This window comes from Tachyglossus aculeatus, chromosome 11 (assembly GCF_015852505.1).
Source record: "Tachyglossus aculeatus isolate mTacAcu1 chromosome 11, mTacAcu1.pri, whole genome shotgun sequence".
NCBI classification, from domain to species: Eukaryota; Metazoa; Chordata; class Mammalia; order Monotremata; family Tachyglossidae; genus Tachyglossus; species Tachyglossus aculeatus.
In genome coordinates this window covers 74,559,452-74,581,831 of record NC_052076.1, presented here as the reverse complement: position 1 = coordinate 74,581,831, position 22,380 = coordinate 74,559,452, and the positions used below count along the sequence as shown (strand labels likewise).

Here is a 22,380-nt window from a genome sequence, read left to right as displayed (position 1 = left end):
TCATTTATCCCACACATCTGATCTGTCATAAAATCCTGTCTGTTCTACCTTCATATCTCTAGAATGCACCCTTTCCTCTCCTTCCAAACTGCTATACTGATCCAATCACTTATCCTATTCCACCTCGACTAGTACACTAGCCTCCTCGCTGACCTCCCTGCCTCTCCCCTCTTCAGTCTTCACTGCTGCCTGGATCATTTCTCTACAAAACCACTGAAATCCAACCTCCTCGAGAGATCTCTTAGCGGTTACCCCCACCCTCCTCCCTGCTTTGAATAGTAAACGTCTTACCGTCTGCTTTAAAGTCACTTATACTACAGACTCTCTCTTCCTACTTTACCTCGCTGATCTATTATATAACCGTCACACTATTTGTTGCTCGCCTAACGCCAATCTATTCCCTGTACCTCCATCTCGTCTAACTGCGCCGCCGAGCCCTCGCCCACGTCCTCCCTCTTGACCGGCCCTCCAACAGATGACCGCACTCCCACCCCTTCAAAGACTCATTAAAGTTATACCTCCAAGAGGCCTTCCCTAAGGCCCTCATTTACCCTACCTACACTCTCCCCCTCTGCGTCCTTCTGGGCTCTTAGCTTCTGTACCCTGACTCCAAACCCGGGCTTTGTGAGTCAGAGGTCATGGGTTTCAAATCCTGGACTCTGGCCACTTGTCAGCTGTGTGACTTTGAGCAAGTCACTTCACTTCTTCTAGACTGTGAGCCCACTGTCGGGTATGGACCGTCTCTATATGTTGCCAACTTGTACTCCCAAGTGCGTAGTACAGTGCTCTGCACACAGTAATAAATACTCAATAAATACGATTGAATGAGTGGAATTCTCTGGGCCCTCAGTTCCCCCATCCGTAAAATGTGGGATGAAGACTGTGAGCCCTCCGTGGGACAACCTGATCACCTCGTAACCTCCCCAGTGCTTAGAACCAGTGCTTTGCACATAGTACACACTTAATAAATGCCATTATTATTATTATTATTATCCTGTAAGCACCTGTTTTTCACCCAACCATCAGCCCCACAACACATGTACCTATTCTTATACCCTGCCCTTTCTCCTATCTGTAATGTACTTTAATGTGTTTCCCTCTTTAAACTCCTTGTGGGTAGGGATCACTGTTCTTACCAACTCTATTGTCCCAAACACTTAATACAGTGCTCGGCACACAAAAAGTGCTCAGTAAATATCGACTGATTCATTCTCTGGGCTTCAATTCCTCATTTACAAAATGTGGTTAAATACCTGTTCTACCTCCCCATAAGATGTGTGCCTGGTGTGGGATAGGGGCTGTTTTCATTTCCCAGGCCTGTGCTCCCTATAATAACTGTGATGTTTGTTAAGTGCTTGCTATGTGCAGAGCACTGTTCTTAGTACTGGGGAAGATGTGATAAAATCAGATCAGAAGACCTGGGTTCTAACACCCACTTTCCTGCTGTATGACTAGAGTCAAGTCACTTACTGTCTCTGTGCTTCAGTTTCCTCACATGTAAAATGGGGATAAAATGCCTGTTCACCCTCACCCTTACTCTGTGAGCCCCATGTAGGACAGGGACCTGCAATATATCTAACCCCAGAGATTTGAGGACCACTTGGCAGTGGACCGCTTGGAGAAGCAGCGTGGCTCAGTGGAAAGAGCACGGGTTTTGGAGTCAGAGGTCATGGGTTCAAATCCCAGCTCTGCCAATTGTCAGCTGTGTGACTTTGGGCAAGTCACTTAACTTCTCTGTGCCTCAGTTACCTCATCTGTAAAATCGGGATTAAGACTGTGAACCCCCCGTGGGACAACCTGATCTCCTTGTAACCTCCCCAGTGCTTAGAACAGTGCTTTGCACATAGTAAGCGCTTAATAAATGCCATTATTATTATTATTGGCACGCACACACACACATTTTTGTGATCTCTTTTTATTGAACTGCAAGTATGAAATGTTTCCAGAGCCCCACGTCTCAGGGGAAATCAGAACCACATCGAGTCATTATCCCCCCCCCCCCCACCAAGGCAGGGGGCCCAAGGTGGATGAAATCTTCATAAATAAAAGCAGTTTACAAAAGAAATTCACGTTCACCATAGAGAGACATCCCAGTCTGGGCTTGATGTGAGAGGAGTGGAAATGGTGGGGGGGCCTGTAGGGAGGCTGCTAACACAGCCCCCACCAGGACAGACTTGCCGCCCGCCATCATAGGGAGACTGACATCTTCCTGGGCCCCAGGCCCACAGGACTGGAATAAAAAAGGGACAAACTTCAGGGGGCAACCCCCCGGGGAGTCCTCCTCAGCCCGCTGGGCTCCCTGAAAGGGGGTCAGAGAAAGGATCAGGGAAAGTGGCCAGAGGGGGCTGTCAGAGAAAGGAAATCCAGAGGCCAGTGTCCTGCAGTCACTTCCACGGCACCGGGGCCCCAGGGACTGAGGTAGAGGTGACAGAGCTGGGACTGACACTGCTGATCCACTTCTCACTATACTTCTATCTCCTCTGTCATGCTGCTGATCTCTCGCCCACATCCTGCCTCTAGCCTGGATTCCCTCCCTCATATTCAACAAGACAATTACCTCCCCTCCCCCCCCCCCACCATTTCAAAGCCTTATTGAAGGCCCAGCTCCTCAAGAGGCCTTCCCTGATCACGCCCTCCTTTCCTCTTCTCCCACTCCCTTCTGCATCGCCCTGACTTGCTCCCTTTATTCATCCCCCCCCTCCCAGCCCCACAGCACTTATGTACATATCAGTAATTTATTTATTGACATTACGTGTGCCTTCCCCTCTAGACTGTAAGCTCACTGTGGACAGGGAATGTGTCTGTTTATTGTTATATTGTACTCCTCCCAAGTGCTTAGTACAGTACTCTGCACACAATAAGTGCCCAATAAATACAATTGTTATATTGTACTCTCCCAAGTGTTTAGTACAGTACTCTGCACACAGTAAGTGCCCAATAAATACAATTGACTGGCTACCTAGAACCCGAGGCCCGTGACTGACAGCTTCTACCCTGACCTGCCTCTTTACTGAACTCCATGGCTGTTAAGGGCTACTGAGTGCCCAGTCACTCTCTGGGGAAAGCGGAGCAGGATGTGTACTCCTGGCAACTGCTGGCGTTCAGGTGACACCCCTGGCCAAAACACACGATCGGCACCTGGGCAACGACAAAACCCCATCTGCCCTGGCTCAGAGAGGAGGCTTTCAGCTACTCTGATTAGACAGTGATGGAGAGGATGAAGAAAAAATCACTGAATCAGCTGATAGCGAGCCAGCTCACTTAAGAAGAAATGAGTGGACCCTTTCAAAAGCAGGCTGGCCATGCAGTGCGGCCAGAGAGCCCCAGGGCTCAGGTAGGGTCAGTTCATCCAGGCCACCGGCTCCAAGCAGGAGAGACTGAAACCACTGAGACGGGGGGGGTGGTCAGCGACGGGCAGTGTCCCCCAGCCCCACTTCAGCCACAGAAATTGCTGGTCTTGCTGGGGCAAAGACTTCACTGTCTCTGGAGGTCACAGGCCAGCAGGCCACACTAGCAATTCACTTGAATAATTCAGACCATCAGAAGAGTCACTCCCCTGAAATATCTAGCCAAGTCTGACCAAATGCATTTTGGCAAATTTCCCAGGTGGTCGGCTGGTAGCCACTCCAGCTGCTGTGCTGCTTTCCCATCCCCGCTCTCAAGTACCAAGTACAGTGCTCTGCACAAAATAAGACTGACTGATTGATGCCCATACAGGCCCCTCAGCCCTTGGAATCCCCGTGTTAGGGAGACCCCACCTCAGGGGGCACAGGGGGCTGGATTAAGACAAGGGGGTATTGGGGGAAGAGAGGAGACGCCATCCCAGAAAATGGGCTTTTCCAGTATTGGGGTGACACTCTGCCCTGCAGCAAGGTTGGGCCGCCCTGTCTACCCACCTCAAAGCTGCTCCATTGGTAGATGCCCAGATAATCATCATTACTGTGGTATTTATTAAACACTTACTACGTTCCAAGTGCTGGACTATATACAAGATAATCAGGTCGAACACAGTTCCCATCTCACAAGGGACTCACACACTAAGTAGGAGGGAGAACATCTACTGAATCCCCATTTTACAGATGAGGCGAACTGAGGCAGAGGGTAGAGGCAGATGACTTGCCCAAGGTCACCCAGCAGGCAGATGTCAGAGGTGGGATTAGAAACCAGGTCCTCTGACCCCAAAGACCTGGGCTGTTTCCAATAAGCCATGGCCAGTGCCCGCCGCCGTCCCTGGCCCAAGTACCACTAGCCAGTATTGCCGAGGCTAGGACAGTGCGGGGACCCCAATACATGAGAGATGAGCAGGGGGCCGGGCTTATTCATTGAGCTCATCCACGGCTACCACTGGTCCGGATTCTGCTGCAGGCCACGTGCAGTCATGCTTTGGGGCATTTTCCCAGAAAAGTTGATGTCCCAAAACGCAGCTGTAGGTGAGGCCTGCCAGGCTTCGGGAAACATGTCCTGAGTGCGCTCCACATCCTCTGCCTGGTGCTCTAGAGATCCTACCTGTTCTGTCCCAGCTTCGCCCCCAACCCCTGGACAATCCTGTTGGACTGGCCGGGGATCAGGTGTTGGGGAGGCCGGGGGTGGGGACTCTGCCCATGGCTGCTGGCCAGCCTGGCAAATGTGGCTAGCAAAACCTAGGACAATCCCTTTCCCACACCCGCAGGAATGTAGAAAGAATGCTAAACAGACATACACACACACACGCACGCGGAGAGTGGGAAGCCCAACTGGCCATGGTGGAGGCTGCCCATGAAGGAGAGGGGAGGGCAGGGGAGAGCTAGTGGTCTGGATCACGGACCCCATCACCATGCTGCCAACTTGCCCAGCCGTGGAGCTCTGAGTCCATGCCATGTCCATGCCTAGCCCACACAGAGCCCATGCCTGAGACTATACTTAAGCCAATGCCCAGCCCACACTAAGCCCAGCAGCTCCAGAAACTCCTGCACCCGGAGTCATTTTATGGAACATGGCCCTCAGGCTCCTGAAAGCTACTAAATGTGCTCTCTCAGGACGGGGGACATTGCTCAGGATCCTGTAGAAAGAGGATCGCTCTTAAGTAGATAAAAAGTGCTCCCAAGGGAGGAGGTACAGTGCCTGGAAGTTCAGGTCTCCTCAGGACCCTTAGCATTATGTAAAATGTTCCCCAAGAAGCGGGGACAGTGCTCAGGAATACCCAGAACCACAATCCAGAAGGGAAACATTAGGGAAAGGAATTCCAAAGTGCTCCCCAAAGAAGAGCACGCAAATAAAAGTGGCGGGGCTTGTCTCGACGCCACTGTGGAGAACTCTCCCATCCCGACCCTCAAACTACCCCCAAGGGCTACTGTAGCTGGGAAAAGAACGTACAGCAGCGAAGAGTGTCGCCCTTCCCCCTAAGCCCCCCAAAACTAGACCTGCTTCAAGACGCTTGTCCCTGTGGGGGCAAAAAACCCGGCTGGTGGCAGGCCAGGGGCCGGGGACGGGACCCCTGCTCCCTTCTCCGAGCCCATCCGGCTTACACAGGTATGGCCAAATCACCAGGGAACGTGGGCACCGTGGGACGAGGATGCTTGGGAGGGGAAGGAGAGAGAAAGGCACACAGGTTAGTGCCAGGGCAGTAGTTCAGAACTCCCACCCACTGCCTGCCTGCACCCAGGCCACTTCTCCAGATCCTCGCAAAATCAGGCATCGGTGGTTCCCCAGGTTCACCCCTCCCACCCCTCTGGGTCACCTCTAGACCCTTTCCACTGCTGATGCGGCCCCACCTGCTGCCCCTAGACCCCAAACAATGCCCCCCCGGCTCCACCCAGGAGGGAAAGAGGGCTCACTGTGGGGGGCTGGGGAGCCGGCGGGGGTCGCCCGGCATGGAGGCGGCGGGGGGGGGGGGGGACACACCAGCCCTGCCCCTGCATTGGTGCCAATGTTGGAGAACTTGTGTAGGCCGAATTCCGTGCACTCGACAGGATCGTGGGGCCAACGGGCGTGAGTCTCCGAGGCGCAAGAGGCGGGGATGAAGGCAGGAGGGGGGCCAGCACTGGGGGGTCCAGCGGAGGAAAGGGACCCTGGTGCCCAGCCGGAGTGTCCCTCCGATGAACAGAGCATCAGCTGGGGGTCCGGGGAACTCGCAGGTGGCCGGGCGCCCAGGCCTGGAGTAGGGCAGGCTGGGCAGAGCTCACAGCCAGCGGGCGCGAGGGGCATCTGGAGGCCAGGGGCCATGTCGTTCACCACACTTGCTGTCAGGGAAGCAGGCACCAACAGGTGTTCGACTCAGGGTACCCCCCAACCCCCCTCTCTCCCCAGTGACTGGCCTACAACTAACCTCTGTGATGGGAATTGGAGTCAGGACCCCCCACCTCCTTCCTCCGGTGACCAGCTGGACATCTAATCTCTTCTACAGGGGCTGGAGTCAGGGCCGCCCACCCCCCTCAACCTCCTCCCTCCTGTGACTGGCCTACACCTAACCTCCGACAGGCGCCCTGTCACCCGCTTCTCTCTCCCTCCCTCCCTCCCCAGGCAGCGGGGTTGGAGTCGAGACCCCAAGATCTGGATCTCCTTGCAGTGGGGCAGTCCCTGGGGGATGGGAACCCTGTGCGTGTGTGAGTGTTCGGAGAGACCCTATCTTTTCCCAGGGTGGCCGGGTGAGATCCAGGGATCCCCCCTCTCCCAAGTGCCAGGTAGACAGTGCTCACCTCCAGCTCCAGCCGGTCGGACACACGAGCCCCAGCTTTTGGCAGCCAAGCCCCAGGGGCCGGGCGGGGGCTCTTCATCTGGGGAGCAGCCCCCTGAGCTGGACATCGGACAGGGGCTCATTTGACCCATGAAGTCCTGGGACCTCCTGAAGACTGAGGGGGTGGGGTGGAGAGGGCAGGGAGCCCAAGGGAGAGCGGGGTCAAGGGTGGGGGGAGGGGCTAGAGAGCAGGTCACCACCAGGCAAGGAGGGGTGGGGGGAGGGCATGGAGGTAGGGGGGAGACCCTCACCCTAAGGGAAAAGGGAAAGGAGAATGAGGAAGGAGGAGGGGAGGTCCCCACCCAGCTGGGGCAGGGAGCAGGAAGGAGATGCCCGGGACTCCGTTCCCGAGAGGCCCGCCCACCCACCATCACACCGCGCGGCCTTGCCGCTCCAGGAAGGATCCTCTCCTCGGAGCGCCGCCATAGACGCCCGGGACTCCGTTCCCGAGAAGCCCGCCCGCCATCACACCGCGTGGCCTTGCTGCTCCCGGAAGGATCCTTTCCTCAGAGCGCCGCCATGGACGCCCGGGACTCCGTTCCCGAGAGGCCCGCCCGCCCGCCATCACACCGCGTGGCCTTGCCGTTCCCGGAAGGATCCTCTCCTCAGAGCGCCACCACAGATGACCGGGACTCCGTTTCCGAGAGGCCCACCCGCCCGCCATCACATCGCGCGGCCTTGCTGCTCCCGGAAGGATCCTTTCCTCAGAGCGCCGCCATAGACGCCCAGGACTGCGTTCCCGAGAGGCCCGCCCGCCATCACACCGCGTGGCCCTCGCTGCTCCCGGAAGGCTTCTCTCCTCCGAGCGCCACCATAGACGCCCCCTGCTTCCACCCCCGCCCCCCACCACACACACACTTAAGCGACCTTCCTTACAGTGCCCCCCAACCCCCCTTCCCGGTCCGGTCCTGACTGACTCTTCCCCCCCCACCGCACCCCGGGAAAAAGGCCCTTGTTATCACCAAGTTACATTAATGACAACCTCATTCGCACCTACTCAGCCCTCCTGTCCCACCATCGACCCCCGGCCCACGTACTCCCCCTGGCCTGGAATGCCCTCCCTCTGCCCATCCGCCAAGCTAGCTCTCTTCCTCCCTTCAAGGCCCTAGTGAGAGCTCACCTCCTCCAGGAGGCCTTCCCAGACTGAGCCCCTTCCTTCCTCTCCCTCTCGTCTCCCTCTCCATCCCCCACATCTTACTTCCTTCCCTTCCCCACAGCACCTGTATATATGTATATATGTTTGTACATATTTATTACTCTATTTATTTATTTATTTTACTTGTACCTATCTATTCTATTTATTTTATTTTGTTAGTATGTTTGGCTTTGTTCTCTGTCTCCCCCTTCTAGAATTTGAGCCCACTGTTGGGTAGGGACTGTCTCTATATGTTGCCAGCTTGTACTTCCCAAGCGCTTAGTACATTGCTCTGCACACAGTAAGTGCTCAATAAATACGATTGATTGATTGAGAGGAGAAGGGGCAGAGGAGGGGAGGGTCCCACTGTTCTGATCACACTGGATGGCGAGGGAAGGAGAGGAATGGGGGTCCTCACCGTGCTGGGAGAGGGAGGAGGAGGAAGAAAGAAAGGAGGGAGGAGGGGACAGGGGCCCCTTACCATGCTGGGGCAGGGGGAACAAGGAGGAGGGGGACAGGAGCAGCGTGGCATAGTGGAAAGAGACCGGGCTTGGGAGGCGGAGGTCGTGGGTTCTAACCCCGGCTCCACCACTGACCAGCTGTGTGGCTTTGGGCAAGTCACTTGACTTCTCTGTGCCTCAGTTCCCTCATCTGTAAAATGGGGATGAAGACTGTGAGCCCCACGGGGGACAACCTGATGACCTTGTATCTCCCCCAGCGCTTAAAACAGTGCTCGGCACATAGTAAGCTCTTAATAAATGCCATTATTATTATTATTATTATTCTAGGAGTTCTCACTGTGCTGGGGCAGGGGAAAGGAGGAGGGGGATGGGGGTCTTCACTGTGCTGGAACAGGGGGAGGGAGGAGGAGGGGGGTGGGGTTCTTCACCAAGCTAAGGCAGAGATAGGAAGGAGGATGGGGGTGGGTGTCCTCACCCTGCTGGCAGTGGCTCTTGAGGAAGCGTCGGAGGTAGAGGAAGGCCAGGGTGACCAGCACCAGGGCAATGGCCACCAGGGCACAGCTCACCAGGTTGAGCAGCACGGCTTCCTGCCACGATGCCGAGGGTCCGGGCCGCTGCCCCGCGTCCAGCCGGAGGGGACCTGAGGATGGGGGAAGGGGGGTCAGCGGGGCGGCCAGGCATACAGGGCCACCCTGGGCAGGCAGCCAGGGCCACCGGGGGTCTGGGGAGGGTCGAAGTGGGCACCCACACTGGTTCTCCGAGGGTGGCGTCTGCGGAGCGCAGGGGAAACATTCCCGGTCCTGCCAGCCTCCGATCCGGGTCTTGCTGTAGATCCGGGTCTTGCTGTAGAACCTGCCGGGCCTGACAGGAGCAGCGGACGTTATTCACTCACCTTCGGCACCGCTGCCCCATTTCCTCGGAGCCCGCTGCCTTGTTTTCTTTGGAACTGCTGCCTAATTTCCTTCAGAACCACAGCCTGATTTCCCTTAGGTCTGCAGACTGTTTTCCTTCAGATTTCCCTTGGACTCAATCTGATATCCTTTAGGCCCCCTGCCTGATTTCCTTTAGACCACTGCCCCCGTTTCCTTTGGATTTCCTTCAGGCCTGCTGCCTGGTCCGTCTCTATTTGTTGCCAACTTGTACTTCCCAAGCACTTAGCACAGTGCTCTGCACACAGTAAACGCTCAATAAATACGATTGAATGAATGGAAAATGAATGGTCTCCTTCCTTGTGGAGAGAAGCAGCATGGAGTAGTGGAAGTCAGAAGGACCCGGGTTCTATTCCCAGCTCTGCCACTTGTCTGCTATGTGATCTTGGGCAAGTCCCTTCACTTCTTCTGGGCCTCAGTTACCTCATCTGTCAAATGGGGATTGAGACTATGAGCTCTGCCGCGTGGGACAGGCACTGTGTCCAACCCGATTTGCGTGTATCCACCCCAGGACTTAGTACAGTGCCCGGCACATAGTAAGTACTTAACAAATACCGCAATTATTATTATTATGCACATTCACTGCCTGGTTTCCTTCAGATCCACTGCCTGGTTTCTTTCAGACCCACTACCAGATTTACTGTGGACTTTCCTTCAATTTCCTTCAGACCACCTGCCTGATTTCCTTCAGGCCTGTTGCCTACTTTCCTTTGGACCCACAACCTGATTTCCTTCTGACCCCAGGCTAATCAGGCCACTTGCTCAGGTCGGGGTTTCTTCTCCTGGGTCCCCCGGGGGGAGTGAATATGGACTGCCCCTTGCTGCCTTGTGACCCCGCCGGAAGAACCTCCGCCACCCCTTGCCCCACTGCTCAGGCCGGCCGGAACTCACCCCGGCAGGCAGTGCCCGCAGACAGCATCGGCCGTGTCCGTGCAGCTGGACGCGGTTGAAGAGTGCACAGGAGGTGCAGGCCTGGCAGCTGTGGTGTCCCTGGGTCGCCTTGAATCTCCGGTGGGGGCAAACCGTACAAGTGGATGGGCCCCCTTCCCTGTAGCCGCACTCCTGAAATCAGACTAACTGCAATGGGGACCCGAGGGGAGTGGGGCTGGGAGACTGGGAGGACGGGGGAGACTGGGAGGACGGGGGGGACTGGGCCCTGGGCTGGCAGGCAAGCACTTAGTCCAGTGTTCTGCACACAGTAAGCGCTCAAGAAATACGATTGAATGAAGGAATGAGTGGAGGTGTGGGGCTGTGGTGCTGTGGGTATGAGGGTCTACGGGGTTGTGGGGCTGTGGGGCAGCAGAGCTGTGGAGTTTGGGGCCTGTGGGGTCTGCTTTCCAGATGACCTCTCACCCAAGTCCTGGAACCCCTTCCCTCCTCAATCCAACAGATAATGACTCTCCAGGCTTCAAAGCAGCAAGAAGCAGCGTGGCTCAGTGGAAAGAGCCTGAGCTTGGGAGTCAGAGGTCATAGGTTCAAATCCCAGCTCTGCCTCCTGTCAGCTGTGTGACTTTGGGCAAGTCACTTTACTTCTCTGGGCCTCAGTTCCCTCATCTGTAAAATGGAGATGAAGACTGTGAGCCCCCAGTGGGACAACCTGATCATCTTGTAACCTCCCCAGCGCTTAGAACAGTGCTTTGCACATAGTAAGTGCATAATAAATGCCATTAAAAATAAATAAATAAATTTTTAAAAAGCCTTCTTGAAGACCCATCTCCTCCAAGAGGCCTTCTCTGACTTAGCCCTCTTTTCCTTTTCTTCAACTCCCTTATGTGTCACCCTGACTTGCTCCCTTTATTCAACCCCCCTCCCAGCTCCACAGCACTTGTCCATATCCATCATTTATTTATTAATATTAATGCCTGTCTCCCCCTCTCGACTGTAAGCTCATCGGGGGGAGGGAATGAGTCTGTTTATGGTTCTGTTGCAGTCTTCCAAGCACCAACTTGAGTTGAACTCACAGCAAAGCAGCGTGGAAAGAGGAAAGAGGTCATGGGTTCAAATCCCGACTCCGCCAATTGTCAGCTGTGTGACTTTGGGCAAGTCACTTAACTTCTCTGTGCCTCAGTTACCTCATCTGTAAAACGGGGATTGGGTAGGCAGAGGCGGACTGGGGCCAGGAGGCATAGGGGTACCTAGGCCAGGAGACGGGGACCAGGGCTGGGAGGCAGAGGGGGACCAGGGGTGGGAGGCAGAGAGGGACCAGGGCCTGGTGGCAGAGAGGGACCAGGGCTAGGAGGCAGAGGGGTGCCTGGGCCCGGAGAAGGGGGACCAGGGCCGGGAGGCAGAGGGGGACCAGGGCAGGTAGGCAGAGGCGGACTAGGTCCAGTAGGCAGAGGGGTGCCTGGGTCTGGAGTTGGGGGACCAGGGCCAGGAGCCAGTGGGGGACCAGGGCCAGGAGCCAGAGGGGTACCTGGGCCAAGAGAAGAAATGGGACCAGAGTCAAAATGCGTTGGAAGGGGGTGGGGGGGGGGGGCGCAGGGCCGGGTAGCTGAGGGGGACCAGGTCCGAGTGGCCGAGAAGGACCAGGGCCAGGAGGCAGATGGGTACCAGGGCAGGTAGACAGAGGACGACCAGAGCCAGAAGGCAGAGGGGTACCTGGACTGGAAGGCAGGGGGACCAGGGCAGGGAGGCAGAGGGGAACAAGGGACGGGAGGCACAGAGGGACCAGGTCCGGGAGGCAGAGGAGAACCAGGGCAGGATGGTAAGGAGGGACCAGGGCCAGGAGGCAGAGGGGTACCTGGGCTGGGAGGCAAAGGGAGGCCAGGGCCGAGAAGCATGGGGGACAAGGGCAAGGAGGCAGATGGGGACCAGGGCAGGAGACAGGCAATGGGGCCGGGTTGTATATGGTACCCAGGGCTGGGACAGAGGGAGGAGCACGGGCCTGAAGGCAGAGGGGCACCTGGGCCTGGAACCATAGGGGGACCGGGGCCAAAAGGCAGGGGGATACCTGAGCAGGGAGGCAGAGGGTAATCTGGGCCAGGAAGCAGAGGGGTACCTGGGCCGGGAGGTAAAGGGGGAACAGGGCAGGAAAGCGGGGGTGACAAGGGCCGGGAGACAGAGGGGGACAAGGGCCGGGAGGCCGAGGGATAGCAGGGCCTGGAGGCAGAGAGGGACCAGGACTAGGAGGCAGAGGGGTACCTGGACCAGGAAACAGGGGGGCCAGGGCCGGGAGGTAGGCGTGACCCAGGGCTGGGACGGAGAGAGGGACCAGGGCATGGAGGTTGAGGGAGACCAGGGTGGGGAGGCAGACGGGGATCAGGGTGGGGAGGCAGAGGGGGACCAGGGCCAGGAGGCAGAGGGGTACCTAGGCCGGGAGGCAGAGAGGGACCAGGACTAGGAGGCAGGGGGGTACCTGGATCAGGAAACAGGGGGACCAGGGCCGGGAGGTAGGCATGATGCAGGACTGGGACGGAGAGAGGGACCAGGGCATGGAGGTTGAGTGAGACTAGGGCCGGAAGTCACAGAGAGATCAGGGCCGGGAGGCAGACGGGGATCATGGTGGGGAGGCAGAAAAGGACCAGGGCCAGGAGGCAGAGGGGTATCTCGGCCGAAAGACAGGGGAACCAGGTCAGGGTGGCCGAGAGGTACCTGAGCCAGAAGACAAGGGGAGGGGGACCTAGGCCGGGTGGTATAGGGGACCCAGCGACAGGACGGAGAGAGACCCAAGGGCCTGGAGGTAGAGGACCTGGGCCAGGAGGTAGGCGTGACCCGGGGCTGAGACGGAGAGAGGGACCAGGGCGTGGAGGTTGAGGGAGACCAGGGCCGGGAGGGCCAGAGGAACCAGGTCTGGGAGGCACAGAGGTCCAGGGCTGGGAGGCAGATGGGGATCAGGGTGGAGAGGAAGCTGGGGAGCAGGGCCAGGAGGCACAGGGGTACCTGGTCCGGGGGACAGGGGAACCATGGCCGGGAGGCAGAGGGGTACCTGGGCTGGGAGACGGGGGGACCAGGGCCGGGAGGCAGAGGGGTAACTGGGCCAAGAGATGAAGGACCAGTGCCGGGAGGCAGAGGATGACCAGGGCCAGGAGTCAGAAGCGTACCTGGCCTGGGAGGTAGCGGGACAATGGCCTAGAATTTGGGGACCTGGGCCAGGAGGCAGGGAGATCAGGGCCTAGAGGCAGAGGGGGACCAGGGCCAGTAGGCAGAGTGAAACCTGGGCCGGCACGGGAACCTGGTCCGGGAGACAGAGGAACCATGGCCGGGAGGCAGAGGGGTACCTGGGCTGGGAGACAGGGGGACCAGGGCCGGGAGGCAGAGGGGTGACTGGGCCAAGAGATGAAGGACCAGTGCCGGGAGGCAGAGGATGACCAGGGCCAGGAGTCAGAAGCGTACCTGGCCTGGGAGGTAGCGGGACAATGGCCTAGAATTTGGGGACCTGGGCCGGGAGGCAGGGAGATCAGGGCCTAGAGGCAGAGGGGGACCAGGGCCAGTAGGCAGAGTGAAACCTGGGCCGGGCGACAGGGAGATGGGGGCCGATATGGAGAGAGGGACCGGGGCCTGGAGATTGAGAGGGGCCAGGGCCGGGAGGCAGATGAGGACAGGGAGGGGAGGCAAAGGGGGATCAGGGCTAGGAAGCAGAGGGGTATCTGGGCCGGGAAGCAGAGGGGTATGTGGGACCGGAGGCAGGAGGACCAGGGCTGAGAGCAGAGGGGAACCAGGGCCGAGAGGCGGTGGGCGAACAGGTCATAGATGCCGAGGCGGACCAGGGCCGGGAGGCATAAGGGTACCTGGGTCGGGAAGCAGTGGGGCACTAGGGTTGTGAGGCTGAGGGGGACCTGTGTCTGGAGACAGGGGGACCAGGGCCAGGAGGTAGAGGGGACCCAGGGCCAGGATGTTGAGAGACCCAAAGGCCTGGAGGTAGGAGGACACCAGGGCCAGGAGGCAGAGGTGGACCATGGCAGGGCGGCGGAGGGGGACTGGGGCCAGGAGGCATGGGGTACCTGGGCCAGGAGACAGGGGGACAAGGGCAGGGAGGCAGAGGGGTACTTGGGCTGGGAGACAGGGTACCAGGGCCGGGAGACAGCGGGGGACCAGGGCCAGCAAGCAGTGGAGTACCTGGGCCAGGAGACAGGGGAACCAGGGCCGGAAGGTAGCGAGGTACCTTGGCCGGGAGGTAGAAGGGACCCAAGGCCGGGATGGAGAGAGACCCAAGGGCCTGGAGGTAGAGGGAGACCAGGGCCGGGAGGCAGAGGCGTACCTGGGCCAGGAGGCAGAGGGGTACCTGGGCTGGAAGGCAGAAGGGGACCAGGGCCAAGAAATGGGGGAGCAGGGCCAGGAGGCAGAGAGGGACCAGGGATGGGAGGCAGAGGGGGTCCAGGGCGGGGAAGCAGAGGGGGACCGGGGTCAGGAAGCAGAGGGCTATGTGGGTCGGGAGACAAGGGAACCGGGGCCGGGAGATAGAAGGGAGCCTGCGATGGGATGGTAAATGACCCAAGGGCCTGGAGGTAGAAGGAGACCAGGGATGGGAGGCACAGAGGGACCAGGGCCGGGAGGTAGAAGGAGACCAGGGCTGGGAGGCACAGGGGGACTGGGGCCAGGAGGCAGAGGGGTACCTGGACCGGGAGACAGGGGGACCAGAGCCGGGAGGCAGTGGGGCACCTGGGCTGGGAGACCAGATCCTGGGCTGGGAGACCAGATCCTGGGCTGGGAGGTAGAGGGTACCCTGGGCCAGGATGGAGTGAGACCCACGGGCCTGGAGGTAGTAAGGAGACCAGGGATGGGAGCCACAGAGGGACCAGGTTCGGGAGGCATAGGGTGACCGTGGCAGGGCAGCAGAGGGGGACCAGGGCCTGGATGCAGGGGGACCAGGGCCGAGAGGCAGAGGGGGACCAGGGCCGAGAGGTGGGGGGATCCAGGACTGGGAGTCAGAGGGGGACCAGGGTTGGGAGGCAGAAGGGGCCCGGGCCGGGGAGGCAGAGTGGGACCAGGGCCAGGAGGAGAGGGGTATGTGGGTCGAGAAACGGGGATCAGGGCCAGGAGGTAGAATGGACCCCGGGACGGGACGGTGAGTGACCCAAGGGCTTGGAGGTAGAAGACCACCAGGGCTGGGAGGCACAGAGGGAGCAGTGCCGGGAGGCAGAGGGGAACTAGGGCCGGGAGGCAGAAGGGTTCCTGGGCTGGGAGACAGGGTGACCAGGGCCAGGGAGCAGAGGCGCACCTGGGCTGGGAGACGGGGTCCTTGTCTGCGAGGCAGAGGTTGACCAGGGCCAGGAGGCAGTGGGGTACCTTGGCGCAGAGGCAGAGTGAGACCAGGGCTGAGAATGGGAGGGACCAGGGCAGGGAGGAAGAAGGGGACCAGGGTCAGGAGGCAGAGGGGGACCAGGGCAGGAAAGCAGAGGGGGACCAAGGCCAGGAGGCAGAGGGGGACCAGGGCCAGGAGACAGGAGGACAAGGGCCTGGAGGCAGAGGGGTACCTGGGTCTGGAGATGGGGACCAGACCTGGAAGGTAGAGGGGACCACGGGCCAGGACGGAGAGAGACGCAAGGGCCTGGAGATAGAAGGAGACCAGGGCGGGGGGCACAGAGGGACCAGGGCCGGGAGGTTGAGTGGGACCAGAGCCAGGCGGCAGAGAGGGGACCAGGGCCGGGAGGTAGAGGGGGACCTGGGCCGGGAGGCTGAGGCGGACCAGGGCCAAGAGGCGGGGGGGTCCGGGCCAGGAGGCAGAGGGGTACCTGGCCCGGGAAACGGGGACCAGGGCTGGGTGGTAGAGTGGTATCTGTGCCAGAAGACATGGGGACCTGGGCCTGTTGGCAGAGGGGACCCAGGGCTGGGAAGCAGTGAGGAACCAGGGCCTAGAGGTAGAGGAAGGTCAGGGCCGGGAAACACAGAGGGCCAGAGCCGGGAGGCAGAGGGCGACTGGGATGGGGAAGCATAGGGGGACCAGGGCCAGGAGGCAGAGAGGTACCTGGGCCTGGAGACAGGAGGACAAGGGCCTGGAGGCAGAGGGGTACCTGGGTCTGGAGATGGGGACCAGACCTGGAAGGTAGAGGGGACCACGGGCCAGGACGGAGAGAGACGCAAGGGCCTGGAGATAGAAGGAGACCAGGGCGGGGGGCACAGAGGGACCAGGGCCGGGAGGTTGAGTGGGACCAGAGCCAGGCGGCAGAGGGGGGACCAGGGCCGGGAGGTAGAGGGGGACCTGGGCCGGGAGGCTGAGGCGGACCAGGGCCAAGAGGCGGGGGGGGTCCAGGCCAGGAGGCAGAGGGGTACCTGGCCCGGGAAACGGGGACCAGGGCTGGGTGGTAGAGTGGTATCTGTGCCAGAAGACATGGGGACCTGGGCCTGTTGGCAGAGGGGACCCAGGGCTGGGAAGCAGTGAGGAACCAGGGCCTAGAGGTAGAGGAAGGTCAGGGCCGGGAAACACAGAGGGCCAGAGCCGGGAGGCAGAGGGCGACTGGGATGGGGAAGCATAGGGGGACCAGGGCCAGGAGGCAGAGAGGTACCTGGGCCTGGAGACAGGGGGACCCGGACCGGAATGTAGAGTGGTACCTGGGCTGGGTTGTGGAGGGGACCCAGGGCCAGGATGGGTAGAGGAGACCCAAGGTAATAGGAGACTAGGGCCGGGAGGTACAGAGGGACCAGGGTCAGGAGGCAGAGAAGGGCCAGGGCCGGGCGGCAGAGGCGGACCAGGGCCAGGAGGCAGAGGGGTACCTGGGCCGGGAGACAGAGGGGAACAAGGGCCAGGAGGCAGAGGGGTACCCGGGCCGGGATGCAGAGGGGAACCAGGGCCAGGAAATGGCCGGTGATCAGGGCAGGGAGGCAGATGGGACCACGGCTGGGAGGCAGAAGGGGACCAGGGCCTGGAGGCAGAGGGGGACCAGGGCCAGGGTGCCGAGGGGTACCTGGCCCAAGCGACGGGGGACCAGGGCCAGGAGGCGGAGGGGGATCTGGGCAGATAAGCAGGGGGAACCAGGATATGCAGGCAGAGGCCAACCAGGGCTGGGAGCCGTAGGGGGACCTGGGCCGGGAGGCAGAGGGGTACATTGGCCAGGAGACCCGGGGGCCAGGGTTGGGAGGTAGAGAGGTACCTGGGCTGGGAGACAGGGGGACTTGGGCATGGAGGTAGCGGGGACGCCGGGCTGGGCTGGAGAGAGACCCAACTGCCTGAAGGTAGAGGGAGACCAGGACTAGGAGGTACAGAGTGACCAGGGCTGGAAGGTAGAGTGGGATTAGGGCCTGGAGGCAGATGAGAACCAGGGCCAGGAGGCAGAGGGGGCGGTAGCTGCGCGGAGCGGACGTGCGCTCGGTCGCTTAGGCTTTTGTGGCGTTGCGGTGGTCGCCATGACTCGTGAGTGTGGGGCCGGGGCGAGGACGGGCGGGAGCGTCGATATTTCTAATAATAATAGTAATGATGGCATTTATTTAGCGCTTACTATGTGCAAAGCACCGTTCTAAGCGCTGGGGAGATCGCCAGGTGATCAGGTTGTCCCACAGGGAGCTCAGTCTTTATCCCCTCAAAGCCCTACTGAGAGCTCACCTCCTCCAGGAGTCCTTCCCAGACTGAGCCCCCGCTTTCCTCTCCCCCTCCTCTCCCTCCCTATCCCCCTGCCTTACCTCTTTCCCCTCTCCACAGTACCTGTGTATATGCATACATGTTTGTACATATTTATTACTCTACTTATTTTTAATTTTACTTGTACATATCTATTCTATTTATTTTATCTCGTTAATATGCTTTGTTTTGTTGTCTGTCTCCCCCTTCTAGCCTGTGAGCCCGCTGTTGGGTAGGGACCGTCTCTATATGTTGCCATATAGGCACAGGGGAGGCACAGGGGGACGCTGGCTTAGTGGAAAGAGCACGGGCTTGGGAGTTCATGAGTTCTAATTCCAGCTCTGCCACTTGTCTGCTGTGTGACCTTGGGCAAGTCATTTAACTTCTCTGTGCCTCAGTTACCTAGACTGTGAGCCCGTTGTTGGGTCGGGACCGTCTCTATATGTTTCCAACTTGTTCTTCCCAAGTGCTTAGTACAGTGCTGTGCACACAGTAAGTGCTCAATAAATACGATTGAATGAATGAATGAATGTAAAATGTTGGGTAGGGACCGTCTCTATTTGTTGCCAACTTGTACTTCCCAAGTGCTTAGTACAGTGCTCTGCACACAGTAAGTGCTCAATAAATACAGTTGAATGAATGAATGTAAAATGTTGGGTAGGGACCGTCTCTATTTGTTGCCAACTTGTACTGCCGAAGCGCTTAGTACAGTGCTCTGCACACAGTAAGCGCTCAGTAAATACGATTGATTGATTGATTAATCCCCATTTTACAGATGAGGGAACTGAGGCCCAGAGAAGTGGAGTGACTTGCCCAAAGTCACACAGCTGACAAGTGGCAGAGGCTCCGGACAGGATTGTGTGGGGTCCTAGCTGAGTTCAAACCGGCAGGGGTGTGGGCTGAGAGAACCGGGGGTAGGGATTGTACTGGAAACTACACTTCATTCGTTCACTCTATTTAGTGCTTAATCTGTGCAGAATACTGTACTAGGCGCTTGGAAAGTACAATTCAGCAACAGAGACAGTGCCTGCCCACAACGGACTCACAGTCTAAAAGCGGGGAGAGGGACATCAAAACAAGTAAACAGGCATCAATAACATCAATATAAATAAATAGAATTATAGATATAAACACATCTTTAATATAAATAAATAGAATTATAAATATGTACATATTTACACAAGTGCTGTTTGGTGGGGAGGGGGGGTAGAGCAAAGGGAGCGAGTCGGGGTGAGGTGAGGGGGAGCTGAAGAAAAGGGGGCTTAATCTGGGAAGGCCTCTTGGAGGAGGTGAGCGCTCGGTAGGACTTTGAAAGGAGGAAGAGAGCTAGCTTGGCGGATGTGTGGAGGGAGGGCATTCCAGGCCAGGGGAAGGACGTGGGCCGGAGGTCGCCAGGGGTCGATGGCGGGACAGGAGAGGACGAGGCCCAGTGAGGAGGCTAGCGGCATTAGAGAAGCGGAGGGTGCGGACTGGGCTGGAGAAGGAGAGAACGGAGGTGAGGTAGGAGGGGACAAGGGGATGGAGAGGTTTGAAGCCAACGATGAGGAGTTCTTGCTTGATAAGGAGGTTGATAGGCAACCACTGGAGATTTTTTTGAGGATGGGGGTGACATGCCCTGAACTTTTCTGTAGAAAGATAATCGGGGCAGCGGAGTGAAATATGGACTACCCTCCCTCCTCACATCCGCCAGATAAGCACACTGCCTCCCTTCAAAGCCCTACTGAAAGCTCACCTCCTCCAGGAGGCCTGCCCAGATTGAGCCCCTGTTTTCTTCTAGTACTCCTCCCCTCCCCATCGTCCCGACTCCCTCTCTCTGCTATTCCCCCCCGCCCCACCCCACAGCACTTGTGTATATATGTACATATTTATTATTGTTTTATTAATGATGTGTATATATCTATAATTCTGTTTATATCGATGCTTTTGATGCCTGTCTGCTTGTTTTGTTTTGTTGTCTGTCTCTCCTCTTCTAGACTGTGAGCCCATTGTTGGGTAGGGATTGTGTATGTTGCTGAATTGTACTTTCCAAGCGCTTAGTACAGTGTTTAGCACACAGTAAGCACTCAATAAATACGACTGAATGAAGGAATGAATGACGTGGGGAGAGGCAGGAGGTTGGGAGGTCAGAAAGGATGCTGAATCAGTAATCCAGTGGGGGAGGAATGAGTGATTGTACTAACATGGTGGAGGTTTGGTTTGGAGAGTAAAGGGTGGCTCTTGGCAATGTGTGAAGGTGAGCGAGCCTGGCAGGATTTGGTGACGGATTGGTAGTGTGGGGTGAATGAGAGAGTAGGGTCAAGGACGACACCAAGGTTACAGGCTTGTGACACATGAAGGATGGTTATGCTGTCTGTAGTGACGGGAGAGTTCCGGAGAGACCAGGATTTCGGAGGGAATCATAATGTTGGTGATGACGACGATGATGATGATGGTATTTGTTAAGCACTTACTATGTACCAAGCACTGTCCTAAGCACTGTGGTAGATACAAGATAATCAGGCTGTCCCATGTGGGCCTCACAGTCTTAATCCCCATTTTCCAGATGAGTTAACTGAGGCAGAGAAGTGAAGTGACTTGCCCAATGTCACACAGCTGATAAGTGGGCCAGCTAGGATTAGACCCTGTGACCTCTGATTCCCAAGCCCAGGCTCTAGAGAAAACATGGAGATCTGTCTTGGACCTGTTGAGTCTTAGGTGACAGGAGGATATCCAGGTGGAGATGTCCCAAAGGCAGGAGGAGATGCAACGGAGAGAGAGAGAAAAAATAAACTGGGGAGGAGATCTAGATTTGGGTATCATCTGCATAGAGATGATAGCTGAAGCCGAGAGAGCGAATGAGTTCTTCAAGGGAGTGAGTGCAGATGAAGAATAGAAGGGGACCAAGACCTGAACCTTACGGGACCCCTACAGTAAGGGGCTGGGAGGAGGAGGAGGAGCCCCCAAAGGAGACTGAGAATTGAAGGGCCAGAGAAATAAGAGGAGAACCGGAGGAGATAGAGTCATTGAAGCCAACCCAAGGTCAGAGAAGCAGCGTGGTTTAGTCGAAAGAGCCTGGGCTTGGGAGTCAGAGGTTGTGGGTTCTAATTCCGACTCTGCCACTTGTCTGCTGTGTGACTTTGGGCAAGTCACTTCACTTCTCTATGCCTCAGTTGCCTCATCTGTAAAATGGGGATTAATATTGTGAGCCCCATGTGGGACAACGTGATTTGACACAAGGTAAGCGCTTAACAAATACCATCATTTTAATTATTAAGGTTGGATAACGTGTTGAGGAGAAGGGGACGGTTGACAGTGTCAAAGGCGGCTGAAAGGTCGAGGATGATTAGGATGGAGTAGGAGCCTTTGGATTTGGCAAGAAGAAGGTCATTGGTGATCTTTGAGAGGGTGTTTTCAGTGGAGTGAAGGGGGCAGAAGCCAGATTGGAGACTCTCCCCTAGTGACCCCGAATGGACCATCATCTAACACCCTGCCTCTCCCCTCCCCATCCCTGACTCTCTCCCAGGGATCCAGCAGGGACCATCTAACACCCCTGACTTTCCCTTCTCCATGACTCTCTGTGCCTCAGTTTCCACATATGTAAAATGGAGATTGACTGTGAGCCCAGTGTGGGACAGGTACTGTGTCCAACCAAATTATCGTGTATCTACCCCAGCGGTTAGAACAGCGTCTGGCAAATGATACGTGCAAAACAATTACCGCAGTTATGATCATTCGCGAAGTCGGATTTGGCCATTCTGTGGGGGATTGATCAGCATAGGTCCTGTTCTCATGTCTCATGCCACCTGGGGGAGTGGGCACCCTTACCGTGACCACAGCTTGCGTACAGAGCAGCAGATGTCCCAACCTTAGTCCTCGTGGAGAGATGGAGCCAGGAGCTGGGCTGCCACCTCTAAAGGAAGATGTTTTATGGCTGGTGAATATGTTTGTTTATGAATTTGCATGCTTCAAAGTTCATCTCTGGAGGAGAGAATGAGGAGGAGGCTGTCATATCTAGCAGAGGCTGATACTGAAAACGGGGATGGGGCCCTGTGTAGGGAACTGGTTCAGTCTGCCTTGACGGGGATGGAGAATAATAATAATTATTATTATGATGGTATTTGTTAAGCACTTACTATGTGCAAAACCCTGTTTTAAGCACTGGGAAGGATACAGGGTAATCAGGCTGTCCCACGTGGGGCTTACAGATTTAATCTCCATTTTACAGATGAGGTAACCGAGGCACAGAGAAGTGAAGTGACTTGCCCAAAGTCACACAGCTGACAAGTGCTGGAGCCGGGATTAGAACCCATGACCTCTGACTCTCAAGCCCGTCGTGCTCTTTCCACTGAGGCACACTGTTTCTCGAAGGCCCGGGGCCCCAAATTCGGCAGATGGAACAAACCTTCTTACATCTGCGCCCCTGTCTACGCATCCTCAGCCCTTCTGTCTCTCCCCCAGTCTAGTCCATACTAGTCCTCTGCTACCAACATATTTCTACAGAAACATCCAGGATGCGTTTCCCCGTTCCTCAAGAAACTCCAGTGGTTGCCCATCCACCTCCTCATCAAACAGGAACTCCTTACTGTGGGCATTAGAGCACTCGCTCACCTTGCCCCCCCCATCCTACCTCACCTCGCTAGTCTCCTATCACAACCCAGCCCACACCCTTCACC

At 57.4% G+C, this 22,380-nt stretch overlaps 1 protein-coding gene across 1 annotated transcript; it reads right to left on the bottom strand.

Moving 5' to 3' along the window:
• Positions 1-2,062: 2,062 nt before the first annotated feature.
• Positions 2,063-21,461, bottom strand: LOC119934811. Its single transcript, XM_038754345.1, has 5 exons — positions 21,425-21,461; positions 10,129-10,285; positions 9,057-9,169; positions 8,784-8,948; positions 2,063-2,230 (listed from the first exon to the last, which is right to left on the bottom strand). Exons 1-5 carry the CDS (start codon positions 21,459-21,461, stop codon positions 2,073-2,075), a joined length of 630 nt encoding a protein of 209 aa, XP_038610273.1. The 3' UTR covers positions 2,063-2,072.
• Between the last annotated feature and the right edge of the window lie 919 nt (positions 21,462-22,380).

Coding starts and splice junctions, on each gene's coding strand:
- LOC119934811 (XM_038754345.1), bottom strand. CDS start 21,461: ATGGCCAAATCCGACTTCGCGAATGATCATAACTGCG. Junction 9,170..10,128: donor TGCGGGCACTGCCTGCCGGG/GTGAGTTCCGGC, acceptor TGCTCCTGTCAG/GCCCGGCAGGTTCTACAGCA. Junction 8,949..9,056: donor GCCACCCTCGGAGAACCAGT/GTGGGTGCCCAC, acceptor CCCCATCCTCAG/GTCCCCTCCGGCTGGACGCG.